The following is an 18,281-nucleotide window of genomic DNA, read 5'->3' on the forward strand; positions in this document are numbered from 1 at the left end:
GTCAGGAACACCCTGGAGAAGGAAATGGCAACCACTCCAGGATTCTTGTCTGGGAAATCCCATGGACAGAGGAGCCTCGCAGGCTACAGTCCATGGGGTCGCAAAGAGTCGGACACAACTTAGCAACTCAACAACAGCAAATGTATAAGATAGGTGACTAATAGGGGCCTGCTGCATGGTGCTCAGTGCTCTGTGACGGCCTGCAGGGGAACGGAATCCGAGAGAGTGGCCACATGCGTATGTGTAACTGACGCACCTTGCTGTACAGCTGAAACCGACACGGCACCGTGAATCAGCTCAGTCGTGTCCGACTCTCTGCGACCCCACGGACTGCAGCCCGCGAGGCTCCTCTGTCCACGGGGTTCTCCAGGTGAGACAACTGGAGTGGGCTGCCGTTCCCTTCTCCAGGAGACCTTCCCGACCCAGGGATCGAACCCGAGGCTCGTCGGTCTCCTGCACTGGCGGGCAGGTTCTTTATCGCTAGCAGCACCTGAGATCAGCTCTAACTCCAATAAAACCTTTAATAATAAGGTAAGGAGAGGGGCCGTCAGGGCCTCCCGAGCCCAGCCTGGCCCCCTGCAGTCTGGACCTACCTCCAGCCTTCCCCCGCCGCTCCCATCCAGCTCACCCCTCTCCAGGTGCTGGGGTCCTGGTCTTCTTTCTCCCTCCAGGGGCCAAGGGAGTCGCTACAAGGATGGACGCTGGGGAGAGGAGGCTTCCTGCAGGAGGCGCCTGACGGGCAGGCCCGAGACCGGGCAGGCCTCCCTGCTCTCTGGGAGGCGCCTGTTCAGGCCCCCCTCCTTCCCCCATCCGGGTTCCTTCCCTAGTGCTGCCTCTCGGTGAAAAAGACAGGTGTCTGCGGTTGGCCCAGCAGGAGGGGTTTTTGTTGTTTTGTGTGTGCGTGTGTGCGCGTGCGTGCGTGTGCGCGTGCGTGTGTGCATGTGTGTGCGTGTGTGTGCGTGTGCGTGTATGCGTGTGTGCATGTGCGTGTGTGTGTGTGTGCGTGTGCGCACACACGTGTGTTTGCCGACCTCCGGGGAGGGCCTCTGTCTCCTGCATCCACAGGCTGTGCCAGGCTGGCCCCTGGCCGTCCGGATTCTCATTCCCTTGGTGCGCCCCCTTCTCCCCTGTCCCAGGCCTTCAGGACGGGCTCTCAGAGCCTTTCCTCCCCTCTCAGACTCCTGGGTCTGTGGGTGGAGCTGAGCATTAAGGGTCGCTCTGGGGGTGGAACAGGCAGGCGTCAGCATCGGTGGGCCGCAGGCCGCCCACAGTGGGACTTGTCTCCGCTGCTCCTGAGCTGCTTTGTGGCTCATCCGATCCACGAGCCAGAACCACCCCCCTGCACTCTCACTCCCCACCAACTCATCGGCAGCTGTGTGGTCCAGGCTCCTGGACCAAACCCCGGCATGCAGCTCTGGCGTGTCTCCAGACCCAGAGTCAGGTGAGGACATGGATTTGAAAGTGCCCCTTTATTAAATGAAGGGACTCGGTCATTACCATGCCAGAGACACCCAGTCTGCCGGTATCATCACTGCCATCAGCTTTATGCCACTGCCACGGCCAGGCTGATGAGCCTGTGAGCGCGCCCTCCAACGCACAGCTGGGGTGGGGATGGGAGAGGCAGCCTTCTGCACTCTTCAAAATGAAATGAAATGAAAGTCGCTCAGTCGTGTCCAACTCTTTGCGACCCAATGGACTGTAGTCCATGGGATTCTCCAGGCCAGAATACTGGAGTGGGTAGCCTTTCTCTTCTCCAGGGGATCTTCCCAACCCAGGGATCAAACCCAGGTCTCCCACATTGCAAGCAGATTCCTTACCAATTGAGCTTCTCCAAATGCCACCCTTCCGTGGAGCAGACTATGGGCTGTGTGAGGCGTATGGCCTGGGATTCGGTCACTCTGCTGCTCTGAGCCTCGATTTCCCACCTCAGTAAAATGGATGTAATCCAAAGAGCTACTCCCCAGGGCTGCTGGGCAGGTTCCGTTAGAAAAGTACTTGGCATGGGGCTTCCCTGGTGGTCTGGTAGTTGAGACTCTGATCTTCCAAAGCAGGGAGCATGGGTTCAGCCCCTGGTTGGCGAACTAAGACCCCACATGCCTTCTGGTGTGGCCAAGAAGTAAACATTTTTAAAAGGAGCGAGATACACTGAAGTGCTTGGCATACAGTAGGTGCTTAAGAGTTTGGTGCCATCACTGCTGGTACTATCACTCTTCCCGGAGCCCCCAGCAGCCCAACCCAGTCAGGCCAGGACCCTGTCTCCTTCCCGTGCCCTGCAGCCCTGGTCCAGACTCTCCTTGCAGCCCCTTCACAGTCTGTGTCACCCAGAACAGCGCCCTGACTCATCCTCACCCTGGGCCCCGGCTCAGAGCAGGGCCGGATTCACCAGGTTAATCAACAGGCTGCGAGGAGCATGGAGTAAGCTCTTAGAGGACTCACAAGGGAGGCACAGAGGATGGGGAAGGGAGTCAGAGCAACAGTCATTCCCACCCGGCTCACTCGCTTTAACTACGTGCATGCCCACCCGCCTGGTCAGGCATGAGGATAGCACACTCCACAGGTGATATTGGGTAGGGCAATACCAGGGTGGCATTTTCAAGCACCTAGTATGTGCCAGGGGTTTCCCAGGTGGAGCAGTGGTAAAGAACCCTCCTGCCAATGCAGGAGATGAGACAGACGTGGGCTTGATCCCTGGGTCAGGAGGATCCCCTGGAGGAGGAAATGGCAACTAACCACAATATTCTTGCCCAGAAAATCCCAGGGTTGGAGGAGACTGTCGGGCTACAGTCCATGGGGGTGAAGAGTCAGACATGACTGATCACGCACACCCTATGTGCTAGGCACGTTCTCAGCTTCTGACACCTGTGATCTTATCTACACTTTACAGCAACCCTCTTAGGTACGTGTGGCTGTCCTCGTTTAGCAGCTGAGGAAATCTTTTCAGCGAGGCTGAGTACCCTTCCTAGGGCCACACAGCTGGCAGAGAATGGAAGGGGCAGCAGGCTTGCCTTCTCTCCTGTGCCGTCCCGGCCAACGTTAAAAGGTGTGTGCGTGCCCTTAGCGTGTTCCTGGTGGGGACTGGAGGAAGGAGATAGCCAGAGGAGATGTGGGAAGGGAAAAGGGAAGCCCTGAAACCTTGCCACACAAGCTATTTTATAGGATCCCCTGGGAGCTGGCAGGATGTGGGGCTCTAAGGCAGGAAGACCACGTGCCCTCCTCCCCCTCCATGCACCCCAACTTTGCAGGGGTGAAGTCCGTGCCAACCAGCAGGATGGCATGACCTTCCGGCCCCTTTCTACCCTTAAAACAATGAGACTCTGGAGTATCCCCACAGGCCTTTGGTGAGAGAATGGTCCCAGAGTTCATCCTGGCCAGCTCCCTGCCCACTGCAGAACTCTGTGCTTGAACACTTCCTGTGACAGGGAGCTCGCTACCTGACACCCTTTGGTGCTTTGACAGCTCAGGGAAAGAAATTAGGAAGTCTTTCCTTTTGCTTGGCTGCAACCTGCACCCAGAAGCTTCCTCCTACCGGGGTGCCACAGGCCACACTTCATCTCAGCTACTCGGAAACTGACCACCTTGTCCCTGGGGAGGGGAGAGACAGGGCAGTCATGGGGCCTCTCCCACGCCGTCCACCCCATGCTTGGACCACACCAGCACCTGGGGATGATCCCGAGGGTCAGGGGGCCCCTCTGCCCAGCCGACGGTCTGGGCAGGCAGGGCAGACTGGTGCTGACCCAGCCTCCAGCTGGGGGAAAGGGTATGGGCTGGCGGCAGAGAACCAGGGTGTGCTGGAGGCTTGAGCAAGACACTGTGCTGGAGAGAGGCCGGGATGGAAGGGGACTAATGCGACCGGATAGAAAGGCTGAGGAGCAAGCTGGTAGGCAGCCCTTGGGCAGAGCAGACTGGCCAAGCCTGTGGCTTCCCCTTCACACCTGATCAGCCACATGCCTGCCCGGGAAGGGCCGCCCTCCAGGTGTCCTGGAGTTGACCCGACAAGTCCTGTCCAGCGCGGCCAGCTCTGGGGGTCCTTCTGCTGGGGGCCGAGATCTGCTATGGCCAACAGTCCCCGGAGGCGGCCAGCCCTAAAGGACGCAACTCCCCCAGGAGCTCACGAGGGCCGTTCCGCCTCAACACAGATTTCCTGAGCACCCGCTGTGGCAGGGGCCACCTGGGCACAGGAAAGCAGAGATGAATCACCCTGGCCAGCCCTCACGGGACCCGCCCGGGGCGGGCACAGCACGGTCTCCAACGTGCTTTCGCACTGCTCTGATTCCATCCCTGAGGCCCCTGCCTGCTGAGCAGGGCGGTGACCAGGCTTCTCATTTTACAGGTGACAGGAAAGTCACAGGGAGGCCACACATGGGGCGGGGCCTGAGATTTGCCCTCACTCAGGTCTGACCCCAAAGCTCATCCTCTGCCCTGCGCCCACCACCCCCGCGGAAACCCGACCACACAGAGGATTCCCCAGCAATGAGCGGGCTGTGTGACTCTGCGCAAGCCTCTCGGCCTCTCTGTGTCTCCGTCTCTGTCCTCAAAACAGGGATCTCAGGAGCCGTCACCGCGTAAGCTCGCTGTGAGACTGGGCTGAGAGGGTGCCGTCCGCGTCACGTGACACTGTCGCCAGGGGCCTGGGCAGCAGGCAGACCTAGGGAGGAGGATCCTGGCTCCCCCTTCACTCTCCGGCCTGGCCAGAAACCAGGAGAGCGATTCAGCGGTGAGCGTCCACATCCTGAAGGCTCTCTTAGCCCCCAGACTAAGGAGGGAGCCCCTCGGGGGTGGGCATAGGTTGTCTCATCTCCAAGTGCCTCAGCACAGCACAGAGCTGGACAAGGAGCATCTGTCTCGAAACGTCTAAGGGGCCGCAGCGGGGTAAAGCGCACAGACGGCTCAGAGCCCCATGCGGCTTTCTCTTTGGGCCTGCCCAGGTGCTGGCTGTGGCTGACACAGCTGGGGGGGGTGACGAGGCTGGCAGATGCCCCGTCACAGGCTGGATCGCCCCCTGCATGCAGAACCACCCCAGAGGCAGCTGCGTCATGCCCCTCTTCCTTTCCTTTCCAGAGAGACCGGACGCCCTGGCGTTGCTCAGCTAAGGCTGCACCCAGGGAGCCTCCACAGAGGGCCTGGGCCGGGCCCTCCTCCTCTGGAACCCCTGCCGGCCCAGGGATGGAGGCTGGAGATGGCGGGGGGCAGCTCTCATCCCAGCAGAGGCAAACAGGGGCTGGGGGCCAGGACATCTCAGAGACGAGCCCTGAATGGAACGTCAGAATCACGGCTCACTCCTCTGCTCAGACTGTCTCCCCTTCTGCTCCAGAGGGACTGCACGGCTGTGCTCCTCAGACCATGCCGCTGCTCGTCTGCGGAAAGGGGGCCAAACTCACAGGCAACATCACCCCTTCTAGCACACGGCTGTGCTCCTCAGATCATGCTGCTGCTCATCTGCGGAAAGGGGGCCAAACTCACAGGCAACGTCACCCCTTCTAGCACACGGCTGTGCCCCTCAGATCATGCCACTGCTCATCTGCGGAAAGGGGGCCAAACTCACAGGCAACGTCACCCCTTCTAGCATGGGAGGACACAGGAACAGAGAGGCTGGGTGACTAGCCCAAGGTCACACAGCCCGCAGGACCGCGACAGGTCATCAGCCCTCCCTCGCCCAGCGGTCACCAAGCAGCTGCATCAATGGGACCTCCTCCTCAGGGCCCAGTCAGCGTGGGGTCCAGCCTCCTTCCTCGTCTGTGTCCGGAAGCCCCAGCCTCCTCCCCCTGACGCCTGTCAGCCTGGCGCAGACCACAGCCTCAGCAGGCTCCTCCTGTGGAATTCCTAACCTTCCCTTTGCCCATGCTCCCAGCAAAGTGATGGAGACACAGGTGGTGGCCGAGGGGTCCTGCACATGGTTGGCAGGGTACATTGGAGAAGCACTTGGCAGGGCTTCAGGCGGCCTTGGGCTCAGACGCAGGGTGGCGGGGTTCTCTGCTCTGGGCCTAGGTGCGCTGCAGACTCAGCACGGGTCTGCCCCTGCCAGGCTCCAGCAGGCCCCAGCTCCCTCACCCCGGTGGCGGCATTTGGGATCCCCACCACCACCCGCAGCCCACAGCTGAGGCCCCTCCTGGGCTCCCCTGGGGCTGAGGTCCTCGGCTGGGTGTGGCCTTGCCAGTCCCTTCCAGCCCCACACCCTACACCCCACACACCTTTGAGCATCAGGACCACTTGGAGGAGGTCCTGCTTAGAACCCTCAGCAAAGGGAAAGAAAGCGTCTCTGGACCGAGCAAAGCAGAGGACCACACGTCACAGGGGAAGCGTCTGGGGGCCGAGGAGGCACCTCCATCGGGGGTGAGCCGCCACGGCCCCTCCCTCCTCTTCGGTCTTCTCTCAGGGTCCACCGCTGTACCCTGCCCGCCCAGGGAGAGAGGAAGCTGGGAGCTGCAGGAGGCGGAAGAGAAGCCGGTCAGGCACAGGGGGAGGTTTCGAGACCAAATGGCTGGAGGAGAACGGGGCGGGGGCGGTGGAGGGCAGCGGCTGCGGAGGCGGGGAGGAAAGAGAGACCGACAAGCTCTGTCTCAGGACGGGGCGGCGCGGGGCCAGGAGGCCGGGGCATCCGGAGACTCCAGGGCTGGCTGACCGCCGGTGCCCTCTCTGAAGCCAGGATTGCACGTTTCAAGAAGTCACCGTCCATCAGTTCACATCCAGATTGGGTGTGGCCGCTGCTGGCTCGCAGGACCTTGCCGAGGACCCCGACCTCATACCTTCCAAGAACCCTCCAATCTGAACGCTAGCATCACTTCCCGGAAAGAAATGGTACAGTCGCAGGAGGGAACGAGGAGGAGGGGGTTTCTCCCTGGAGCTTAAACCCGGGTCCCCGCCTGGCACCGGGAGCCTGTCGGTCATCATGAGCTAGTGTTGGGCACCAGGCCTGTAATTACCCCACGAGGAGCACAATTACGCTTCACTGTACTTCTGCACAAGTTAAAAGCATTAATTTACTCAGTATAAACATCAGAAATACACAGACCTCAAGCTTTACAACTCCGTTTAGGCATGTCGTGTTCTTGAAAAGCAGGGAACCCCAGAGAAAGAAGCGGTTTGGATCTTTTCTCCCGCTCACCTGACAGGCCCTGAAGAGACCCTCCCCACCCCCCACGCCCGGGCTCTTGGAATTCCAGCCATCTCGGGTCTAAGAGTCTATCTGGGTTTGAGGCTTTGTGCGGGGCTGGGGGAGGCTTAGAAAAAGCTCCAGGAGACCATCCCAGCCTCACCGGGCCAGCCTTCCCCTCCATCCCCAGGGACAAATGTTTGCGTGGTCTCCAGACCGGGGCTCTGATTCTGGGCAGACACGGAACACCGGCCAGGATCACTAATGCATTCCCGACGCCACGTCCTGCTTTTTGGCAGAAGTCCTCTGGGGACCGCCTCCAGGCAGGGAAAACAGAGACGGTCCGGGCTGTCTGGCCAGACGCAGGGGGTCGCCAGCCCACCAGGTTGAGAGAGCAGGGTCTGTAGCACACGGTATTTCTAGGGCTCCTCAGCCTGGGGCACCCCAGGACACACTATTCTCCCAAAACAGGTGTTTCCCCAAATAACCGGTCTGGAGCGCACACGGGGGAGTTAATCGCTTCCCGTGACATCACTCCCACACGCCCATCCCCAGCGGCTCCAGAGGGCAGGACCTCAGCCCAGGTGACTGGCACTCCCCTCTTTGGGGGGAGGTCCCCCTTCTCCCAGCAAGGCCAATCAGAGGCCCCTAGCTCAACCTCAGCTGGGGTGGGAGAGCCTCGAGTTCACCAAGCGCAGCCCCTCCCTCTAGCCAGTCGGGGCCCAGAGTGGGCTTCAGGACCCCCTGCTCCCGTTCTTCTTGGCCAAGTGTGGGATATTCGTTCCTGGACCAGGGATCAAGCCCACAGCCCCGGCGCTGGAAGCCTTAACCGTTGGACCGCCAGGAAGTCCCAGGCGCCTCTTCAAACCTTCCGAGGGGGACGAGCCACTCCCCTCCCTCCACCCGGCTCGACGGCTCCACCTCGCCGGGTCCCACCTATCACAGACCTCAGAGGCCAGAAGTTCTTCTCAAGGTCTACTTTGGAAACAACTTGTCGCAGAACCAGCTTCTGTTTCCCAGAGCCCCTCACGGCTGTGACGCTAGTGCCCATCAGCATCCAGGGTGAGGGCTCCTGAAGGACCTTGGGCGCGGGTCCCCCACGCTGCTCACCAGGACCCCACAGCAGCCCCTGCGCGCAGAGTTGGACCACCAGGCAGCTTCCCTGCGCCTGCAGTGGGGCTGCAGCCCTCCCTGGGGATGCCGAGGGGCTTGGTGACCCCAAAGGAGGTTTCCAAGCACATTGCCCCGCGTACCCACCACACAGCCCATCTGCCTTCTGCTCCTCCACCCTCTGAGACATGATGGGAGGAAAGCGGCCCCAGAGAGCCGTCAGAGCTGTGGCACGGCCCCTCCCACAGGGCAAGGGCCCCACACAGGCAGGCTCACATTTATTGCCCTCCCCCAACCCACTACCGGCGTTTCCCAGGTGGCACAGTGGTACAGAATCCCTCTGCCAATACAGGAGACTCAAGAGACCAGGATTCCATCCCTGGGTCGGGAAGATCCCCTGGAGCAGCAAATGGCAACCCGCTCCAGTGTTCTTGCCTGGGAAGCCTCATGGACAGAGGAGCCTGGCGGGCTACGGTCCACGGGGTGGCCAAGAGAAGGACCCGGCTGAGCACACGCGCACCCTCAACCCATTACCATCAGTGATCTTGCTCCCCCATTTGTCAGATGAGGAAACAGGCTCAGAGAGGCGCGGCAGCTTGCCAGGGCCCCCCAGCCACCAACGGAGCTAGAAGGAGACCCTGAGTCTGTCCAAGCCGAGTGTGGGTGCTTTACCACCAGCCTGAACTGAACAGGGGACTCAGCTCACCCTGCCGGGGCCCAGAGAGGGCCTGCGGCTTGGCACACGCCAGACAGCAGGTCAGTGGCCGAAGCAGAAGCAGACTCCCATCTCCTGGCTCCCAGTCAGAGGCTTCTCGGAAGGGCCGGAGCCTCTGCAGCTCCCCTCCAGAAGCAGCCATCCCCTGGGAGAAGAGCAGGGGTGGAACAGGAAGACGGGGCTCACTAGAGACCCTGTCCCCACTCTTGATGGTAAAGCATAGTCGCCAGATAAAGTGCAGGACGCCGAGCTAAATCTGAATGTCAGTTACTTTTAAAAGTACAAGTATCTCCCACGCAATGCACTAAAAACAGTTATTTTTTAACCTGAAATGTAAACCAGGTATCCTGCATTTTCATTTGCTGAGTCTGGCAACACTGTGTCAAGAGGACAGGAGACAACAGGGTCTCCGCTGGCTGCCCAGATGCAAGAGAACCGCCCCAGGCCAGGGCCCCCAGGACAACCGGGAGCTGAGGCCTGGCCCCTGGGGCACCTGGCTCCCCGCGCCCCTGAGGTCCCCGCCCCAGAGCCAGGGCAGAGGCGGCAAAAGGGGCCTTGGGGGTGGAGGCCCCCTGACCCCAGGTGAAGCCGGGCCGGCTCAGATCCCAGCTTGTACCAGACCCCAGCTCCCACCTGCTCTGGGAGGCAGACCCTCCTCGCCTTGACTGTGCCCTCCCCGCCGACAGGGGCTCTGGGTGCATCTGGTCTAGCAGGACGAGAGTTGTGTCAGACCTGGAGAGACCCCCGGAGGCCCCCAAGTCCAGCTCCCCCGCGGCTGAGCGGGGAAACACACTGGGCTGAGTCCTGGGCCCTGCCCCCAGCCCCATCCCCATCACCCTCTCGCAGACACAAGCGCCAGGCTCCTCTGGGCGCCTCCCCTTATGCGCAGACAGGAACAGACACCCCAGGCCTGCTCCCAGTCCTCTCTTTGCCAGCACGCTCACTCCTTCCCCAGCTCGTCCCTTCTCATCCCAGTGGTCCTGCCTGGCCTCCAACCACCAAGCTGTCACACGCCGCCCCTCCGCCTCAGAGAGAGGGGCCGTCGGCAAGAAACGGAGGGCAGAATCAGCGACAGTTCGTTCTGATGCTCCGCCCGCGTTCCGCTGGGATGTCAGAACGCAGAACCCAGACCCCAGCGCGCGGCCCCAGGGCTCAGACCTGGAACCCTCGCCCAAGGGCTCGAGGCCAGAGATGGGACCCGTGCCGGAGCCGGGGCCCCAGCAGGGACCTGCAGCCGGTGCTGGAGCAACTCCGCCGGCTCTGCCTTCACAACGGCCCCGCGCCAGCACCCTCCACAGTGCCCGATTCGGCCTCCGGGGGCCACCCGCTGCTGCAGGTGCCCAGCCCCGCCCAGCCCTCTGCCAGCCAGGTGGGCGCCCCTCGGCTCTCACCTGTGAACGTCCAGGTGTGTCTCGACCCCCACAGCACACACGGCATAGCTGGGCTTCTTCGGGGACAGCCGCACGGCTCTCTGCTGGGCCATCTCAACCCACTGGCGTCCAACCTCTGTGCACCCTGCTCCCCGGCTCCGCTCCCAGGCACCTCGTTGCCAGGAAGGGGTGTGAGTTCTGACAGGCTGGCGCTTTCCTCCTCCCTTTTAATTTCATCCTGTGACCTGAAGAGCCTGCCCGAGCCCGGTCCCCACCTCCTGGCCCCATGCCATCCCTCTTGGCCTGTCAATCCAAGAGGCTCAGGGAGGAGGTACCAAAAGCTTCCCTGGGGAATGGGGAAGGGAGGCTTCAGCTGAGGCCCCCGGTGGAGCAGAGCTCGGCTGCCAGCAGAATACAAGCCCCTCCCCCCCCTCAGCCCCCACCCCCTGCTCCAGCTTAGCTTCCATCCTCAGACTCTTGGCAACTGAGTCCACGCGGCCAGGACGCGGTGATGGCAGCCGTTTCAGAGGGCCCTGCCTGAGCGGCCTGCAGATGTCGTCTCGTAGGCGAGCACTTCACTGACCAGGGGGTTCTTGCAGAAACTGTTGCCTGTGGGCTTCCCTCGTGGCACCGATGGTAAAGAATCCACCTGCCGTGAAGGAGACCCAGGTTCAGTCCCTGGGTTAGGAAGACCCCCTGGAGAAGGAAAGGGCAACCCACTCCAGTATTCTTTCCTGGAAAATCCCACGCTCAGAGGAGCCTGGCGGGCTACAGTCCACGGGGTCATGAAGAGCCGGACACGACTAAGGGACTAACTCTGCAGTTCACTTCAGGGCCTGTGGCCAGTGATTTGTTATGTGGGTAAATACTGAAACATCTCCAGTTAATAACTCTGGGGTAACAGAAGACCTATTAATACATCTCTGGTCAATAAGACGTTAAGATATCAGTGCATAAAAGCACAGAGCGATCAGGCTGTCCGGGTTCAAATCCCAGCTCTGCCACTTAACAACCTATGACCTTGGCAGGTTCGCCAACGTCTTTAAGGCTCCATTTCTCCATGTGTAGGATGGTGGTTGTAGCCTGGTACCTGCTCCATTGGACTGATGTGGGCATTACCTGAGCCTAGTGTAGGAGGGTTAGCGCAGTGCCTAGGGCCTAGTATTCAGTAGAAGAAATGCTGGCAGCTATGACTGGTCTCCTCATTTCACAGGAGGAGAACCGCGGCTGCCGATCACGCCACTCGTCAGCACCAGAGCCGTGGCTGGACCCACTGACTCAACAATACCACACCATCCCCAGGGCTGGCGCCTTTGCCCCCAACTCCAGAGACGGCAGGAGCCGCCCCAGGTCGGCTTCCTCGGCCAGCCTGTGGGGAGGACACTTGGAAAGGGGCTCAGAGCAGTGGGCTGGGTTACGTGTTTCTGAAAATCCCCTCCTTGCCACTCCAGCAAGCACTGGCTCCACCTGTTCTCAGTGTTGGTGGGATTTCATTTGTTCACTTGACAAACATCCACGGAGCACCTACTCTCTAGGCGCCCCTTTAGGCGATGGCGGCGAACTGTGAACAAAACAGACCACCATCCCTGCTCTGGTGGCATTTATATCCTCGGACAAGTAAAGGTACGTAAGTGAGGTGTGGGAGACGTCAAGCAGTGTAGCAATGCTCTTCCGCGTTATCCAGGCAGGAGCTGGTGATGGCTTGGTCCTGGCGGTCACTCTGAAGGTGGTGAGAAGTGGCTGAATTTTGAATGCATTTGGAAGATGGAGCTGAGGTTTGCTGATGGGTTGGAGGTGATGTGAGAGAAAGAGAGGAGTCAAGGGTAAATGGAGTGGTTTGGGTCCCAGTAACTAGGTGGCTAGAGCTGCTGTCAGAGAGATGGAGAAGGGGTGGGCAGGTTGGGCCGGGGGATCAGCCGTTCAGGGTTGGATCTGTCAGACGTGAGGCATCCACTAGAGTCCTGAGCGGGGACAACTAATTTCAGAGGACATGCTTCCTCCGTGCTGGGCATGGGTGGGGGCGGGGGCACTGAAAAGGAGGAAGCTGCCCCAGGAATTACAGGTTCGCCCTTCAAAGCCACAGGTCCTCTCACTCCAGGAAGTTACTGCGCAGAGTGGACATCCCACATCCACGGGTCCAGGGTGGGAGAATGAGAAGCGGAGAGAGACAGAGAGAGGAGAAACGCCTTGCCCCGGGAGCTGCCGTGCTGATGGGGAAGGAGGGGGACACAGTCCCCGCCTCCAGAAACAGCAGCCTGACTAGGGAGATGGGGATCACAGGAGCGGCATAAGCGTTTGTTTGGTCTCCAAGGTCTTCCTGGAACGGCCCTGCTTGCGACCGGCGCGCCTGACCGCAGCTGTTCCCCTCTCCTCGCTGCGCTGAGTCTCAGTCGCCGTGCGCCGGGTCTTAGCGGTGGCACGCAGAATCTAGTTTCCTGACCAGGGATCGAACCCACGCCCCCCGCTTGGGAGTGCAGAGGCTTAACCCCTGGACCACCAGGAAAACCTCGTACCTATTGCAGATGCTCTGGATCTGCGAGGTTCATCCCACCCGCAGGCACTCGGGCAGAGTCTGGGTTTGCCCCCACAGGAACGGAACCTGGCAAAGCAGCGCTTGAGGGGTACGTGATGGTGTTGTTTCCCTCACCTTCACTCCTCCGCATCAACCAAGATCTGAGCCATTTTATCGGTAATGCAGTGTGGAGCGTGAAAAGCGGGTTCCTGAAGAGTACGTGGGGATAGTCTCATTAGAGAAGGATGGGTGGGCGGGTGGGTGGGTGGGGAGGTGGATGGGTGGGCGGGTGGGTGAATGGATGGATGGGCGGGTGGGCGGGTGGGTGGATGGATGAGGGGATGGATGGATGGGTGGGTGGGTGGATGGATGGATGGGTGGATAGGTGGGTGGGTGGGTGAGTGGAGAGAGGGGTGAGAAGGAGGAAGGCAGGTTGGACCATAAGGAGCTGCCTGCGAAGGTGGCGGTAACAATGGTGCTGACCCAGTGCCAGCGGTGGGTGGTGGGAACACGGACGAGGTCAGCCGATGGCAAAATGCCTGCCAGTGCATCCACAGCTGCCGCCACGCGCCAGGCACTGTTCTGGCCCTTCCATGGGTCCACTTTTCTAATCCTCACAATTATACCAGGTGACAGGTTCTGATGAAGCCTGGATCCCAAGTTCAGACCACAGCCTGGGTGTGCAGGATGTGCCTTTTACGGGTGGTAGGCAGCGCAGGGGAAGGTCAGGTCACCGTGTCCTAAACAGACATGTTCTCAGAGCTGGAGGAAGGTAAGAGGAAATAGCAGAGAGGGGGCAGAGAGGCTGAGACGAGCTCGAATGTCCCCATTTTACGGGTGAATAACCTGAGGCACCGAGGAGTTAAAGCCCCCTCCAGATCTGCAGCTGGAAAGTGGTCAGTGTCGGACCTGAGCCCAGGCCTTCTGACTGCAGATACACTCGCCCTATAGACCAGGCCCTGGGAGGCAGAATGCGTGTCCTTCCCACACTCCTCCTCATGCTTGTGCGCTGTGTTTGCACAGATTCTGTGAGCAAATATTTTACTTTTGAAAAAAATAAATATAGTCTCTTTTGGCGGAAAAATAAGGAGCGTTTCCTGCTCTTGGCCTCCCTGCCCACCCCCTTCCTCTAGTTCTCAGAACACGTAAGATACAAAGACCCGCCCTGGCCCCTGCCCTGCCCACAGCCCGCAAAAGGTGCACACCCAGGCTGTGGTCTGTTTGAGCTTGGGATTTCAGGCATGACTGGTCAGATTTGGGAGGAGGGGCGGTGGGAGAGCCGAAGGACATCAGGACCTCCCGCCCTCTGGCCGGCAGGATACAGCTGGGCTCGCCTCACACACGACGCCTGGCAGGGGAGGAGGCCTGGGGACCGCTGGGCGACCTGGGAACAACAGCACGGCTCCAGGATGTCCCCGGAACAGCCCAGGGAAGCTGAGGCAGGGAAGAGGTCTGGGGGCGGAGCTCACACCCAGGACCTCATTTTCGCTGCTCTTCGACAGTTTTGAGGGGCACTCGACATGTGCCAGGCATTACTCATCAGTGAGAAAGACCGGCCGAGCCCCGGTCCTCAGGGCAGAGAGAGCAGCTGCAGGAGTAAACGGGGGCCGGAGGCTGGGGTGGCGGGAGGAGGCGAGAACGCACAGCAGAGGGCCCCAGGCAGAGCGGACAGGTGCCGCTGGGAGCAGTGTGATCAGGGAAGACCGCTCCGAGGAAATGGCACTGGAGCAGAAATCTGAAAATGAGACCTTGGGGATCTCAAGGACTCTTCCGACCTCAGATCACCCAGGATTCCATTCTGCCTGCACAGTCTCCCTGTTTACAAAGCAGAGTTGTTCAGCTCTGAGTTCCCAAACTCAAAAGCCTTCAGGGGTCAGGTAGAGAACAGGTGTGGAGCTTCCAAGTGTGAAGCAATAGGGGTGAATGTCAACTGTGGAAGAGAGAAGAAAGCCCGCTTTGACCAGTGTATTGAAATTCAATATTTCTCAGAAACAGAACTCTTTGGTTCAAGCAAAACTAACTCATCGGCAAGTCAGAGCTGACGCTTGGGTCTTTAGCTCGAGACCCCAGCATTGAGGGTTTATGAACTGGTAGGTCCCTCCAGTTGTGACTCTTTGTGACCCGTGGACTGCAGCCCACCAGGCTCCTCTGCCCGTGGGATTCTCCAGGAAAGAACACTGGAGTGGTTGCCATGCCCTCACCCCAGGGGATCTTCCCCACCCTGGCATCGAACCCTCATCTCCTGCATTGCAAGCGAATTCTTTACCCACTGAGCCACCTGGGAAGCTGATGGGGAAGTCATATGATGCCCATGGGGATAAATTACCTGGGCCCAGGTGAGTCTTGGCACCTCCAGGGCGTGGAACCCGCCAGTCTCAGACCTTGTGGCCAGTCAGAGTGGGTTCTGGACGGTTGCCATGGCTGCTGACCCCAGCTGCGGGCTCTCCCTCTCTGGTGGGGTGCCCCTCAACATGCACACACCCAGAGTGTGCCCGAGCTTACAGGGCCAGCCTTAGAGGGCGGGAGGGCTGAGGAGCGCGCAGAGCTCAGCTCCTAGACCCCCGCCCTGTGGCCTTCTCCAAAGCCCGCTCTCCTGAGCCCCACGGGGACAGCCCCTCTGCCCTCCAGAATCCTCGCTGTCAAGCTGGAACGGCTCCTGGAGACCATCAGGCCAGCCCCTCCGTCCTCCAGCTGGGTGCGCCAAGATCCAAGGCTTTCCTTCCTTATTCATTCCTTCACTGGAAAACGAACACCTACTGGGTGCTTTTGGTGTAGAGGTGCTGCTCTCGAAATCAGAGCTCTCGCCATCTGTTGAGTCCTCCCAGGTCCTTATGTATGGATCACCCTTCTGGGATCTCCCAGGCCACCCCCAATCCCTTTCTGTGCCCCTGATACCCAGAGTAGGATCCTGGACCCCCAGGTGGGTGGGGGAGGCGCCCCAGGGACTCTGACTCAGCCACAGTGAGAAGGCAGGAGACCCACCGATTCCCGCAGGGCCAGAGGGCCGGCAGCTAGTGGCTCTAGTGGCAGGAAGTCGTGAGGGCCACGAGCCACCCAGTCCAGTCCACTCTGTCCCCGCAGAGCCCGAAACCCCAGCCCAGGTCACCGGGGACCTTCGGGAATCACCTGCCCTCTCCTGGGCTCTGGGACATCCGTGGCTCCACGTCACAGTGTCAGCAGAGCTAATGACACCACGTGGGCGGTTGGGCTGGGCAGGGTCCAGGCCTGGTGAGGTGCTGTGGTCAGGCCACATCAGCCCCGCCTGCATAGGTGGCTGCTCAAGCGCTCAGCAGCCTCCCGAGCGCTGGCTTCTCACCGTCTCAGCAGAGGGTGCTGTCTCCACCCCAGGAGAGCGAGACCGAGGCCCAGGCAGCCGCGCTGGTCCTCTTTCTTCCCCACCGGAACAGCTGTGATTGTGGCCAAGAAAACAAGGACAGTACCTCATTCGCTCTTTTCTATGTTAAATGAAGATTATTTCTAAATATGTAATGGTCATGCATAAATATTGTAGTGTTTAGAATTTAAAAAAGAAGTCACCCTGCCTGACCTGTCAGCTCCACTTCCCAAGTCTGTCTCGGCCCCACCCTCCCCTGTCCCCCGCTTCACCCCACGGCCACCTTGGTCCCGGCCTCCGTCGTCTCTCTGCAGAGATCTGAGCGCGCTCCTGGTCCCCCGGCTCCAGACTGACTGCGCCCCACGCGGTGGGCAGCAGAGATCCATCTGAAACGTGCGCCTGAAGACCTTGTTCCCTGAAAAGACTCCCACAGCTCCCTGTGGGCCCGGAGAAAGAAAGGTGGGCAAAGCCGAGATTTGGGGGTCCCATGGTTTGGGGTTCCAGTCTGGGCTCTGTCACTTCTTAGAACTTCTCTGAGGCTCCATCTCCTAATCTGTAAAACCTGGAATAATGCAGACGTTATCAATGACATCTGTAAAGTGCCTGGGGTACAGCTGATCCTCAAAACCCAGAGATTTCGCCTGGCATTCAAGACGGCTGAACCAGCCCCCTGAAGACCCCTCCCTCACTCAAAACCTAACCCCCGTCTGGACCGTTTTCCCTGGGCCACCCTCCCTCCCTCCCGGGGCCCTGTTCCCATGACCCTCCCATCAGCAGCTTCCCCCCCACCACCACTGCTGTTTCTCCAGCGTCCACTCCACACAAACGTTCAGCGTAGCTGCTTCCTTCATGGATTTGTGGCCCACATCCTGATAAGAAGGATCTGAGACAGCTTACAGAATACAGCCTGGATGTGATGTATCTTTTAAGTGACAAAACGAAGTCAAAGTGTGTGGAAAGAAAGAGAAAGACAGAAAGAGGCATCCTATCTGGTGGGTAGATTTAGCTGTGAGTTTCCCGGTGGCCCTGGGAAAAAGGAAGATACAATCAGTTCTGTGAATCGTGGTGCTCAGAAGGTAAAACTAAAGCCGTTGAGGATGAGAAGGCTGGTTCTTCCAGGCCCTGAGAACTGAGGGAAATACCCCCACCTGGGGTGGAGTTTAACATTAGGAAGTGGGGCAAGGGTGGGATATTAAACCAAGCGACTCACAGCATCCTTACGGTCGGGTCTGGCTTGATCCACAGATGGACTGGGGAGGGGACTGTCTGCAGAAGTATCTGCTTTGTGCTTTTCTCACTCTCCTCCATGAGCATGTTTGTTTTCTCCGAACTTCTGATCAAATAGGAAGAGGCAGAGAGTTGAGGGACATCGTCTTTGATACCGGATCTTCCTTGAGCTAAGAAGGCAGAGATCCAGCATCTTTCAGGGTCAGCCAAGCTGGCGACTGCTGACACCCCACTGTGAGACTAAGCCTGGGCCTGCGCTTTCTCCCACCTTCCCCTGGGCTGGAGAATTGTTCCTGGAGAGGGGCGTCGGGGCAGGGATGCCTGAGAGTGCGCCCCTGGTGCACAGCTCCACATTTCAGTGGGCCCTTCCAGAAAAGTTGGTCCGCCAGCCTCACAGAACACACAGAGACAGGGAGCCCCAGAGAAGGCGAGAAAGACACAGCCAGGCGGGGGCAAGGTGGGGTAAAGGACAGAGAATCCCTAGGACTAGAGACGCGGACCCTCCGGTCATCTGGCACTCCTCTGGCCTGTCCGACTGCGGTCCTTTTTCACTGTAGTGTTCATCTGTTTGCTTGGCTTTCACGTATTTGGCTGTGGCGGGTCTCCATGCAGCATGCAGGGTTTTAGCTGAGGCATGCGATCTGTTGCCATGTCACGTGGGCTCGAGTTCCCTGACCAGGGAGCGAACCCCGGCCCCCTGCATCAGGAGCTCAGTTTTAGCCCCTGGACCGCTAAGGCAGCCCCCCAGTTGCTGCTTTTACCATCCATGTTACTGTGAGACATCTTCGGCCAAGACCCCCGGTGGAGAAACCAGTGAACAGAAGCGTTCAGCATCGTTTATTCAAGAAACGTTTCTTGGGCATCTACCGTGGGCCAGGCTGTGAGCAGATGCAGACATGGTTCCAGTTTGTCTTATAGGGAAG

The 18,281-nt window shown here is 59.7% G+C and overlaps 1 protein-coding gene and 1 long non-coding RNA gene across 3 annotated transcripts in view; both read right to left on the bottom strand.

Annotated features, from left to right (window-relative positions):
• Positions 1 to 10,485, bottom strand: part of PADI1 (peptidyl arginine deiminase 1) — a 44,761-nt gene extending 34,276 nt beyond the window's left edge. Inside the window, exon 1 of the mRNA XM_027965664.2 lies at positions 10,307 to 10,485. Coding sequence (XP_027821465.2) covers positions 10,307 to 10,398 — 92 coding nt within the window. The 5' untranslated portion in view covers positions 10,399 to 10,485. The remainder of the gene's footprint in view (positions 1 to 10,306) is intronic.
• Positions 10,486 to 11,870: 1,385 nt separating this feature from the next.
• On the bottom strand, positions 11,871 to 16,845 carry LOC121818800 (uncharacterized). Of its 2 annotated transcripts, XR_006058927.2 has the most exons (4): positions 16,415 to 16,845; positions 15,124 to 16,204; positions 13,281 to 14,727; positions 11,871 to 13,006 (listed from the first exon to the last, which is right to left on the bottom strand). It is a non-coding gene; the product is annotated as an uncharacterized LOC121818800 (long non-coding RNA). The 2 variants fall into 2 exon arrangements; XR_006058926.2 differs by having other exon boundaries at positions 13,281 to 16,204.
• Positions 16,846 to 18,281: the final 1,436 nt, after the last annotated feature.

The sequence above is a fragment of the Ovis aries genome, chromosome 2 (assembly GCF_016772045.2).
Source record: "Ovis aries strain OAR_USU_Benz2616 breed Rambouillet chromosome 2, ARS-UI_Ramb_v3.0, whole genome shotgun sequence".
Lineage (NCBI taxonomy): Eukaryota > Metazoa > Chordata > Mammalia > Artiodactyla > Bovidae > Ovis > Ovis aries.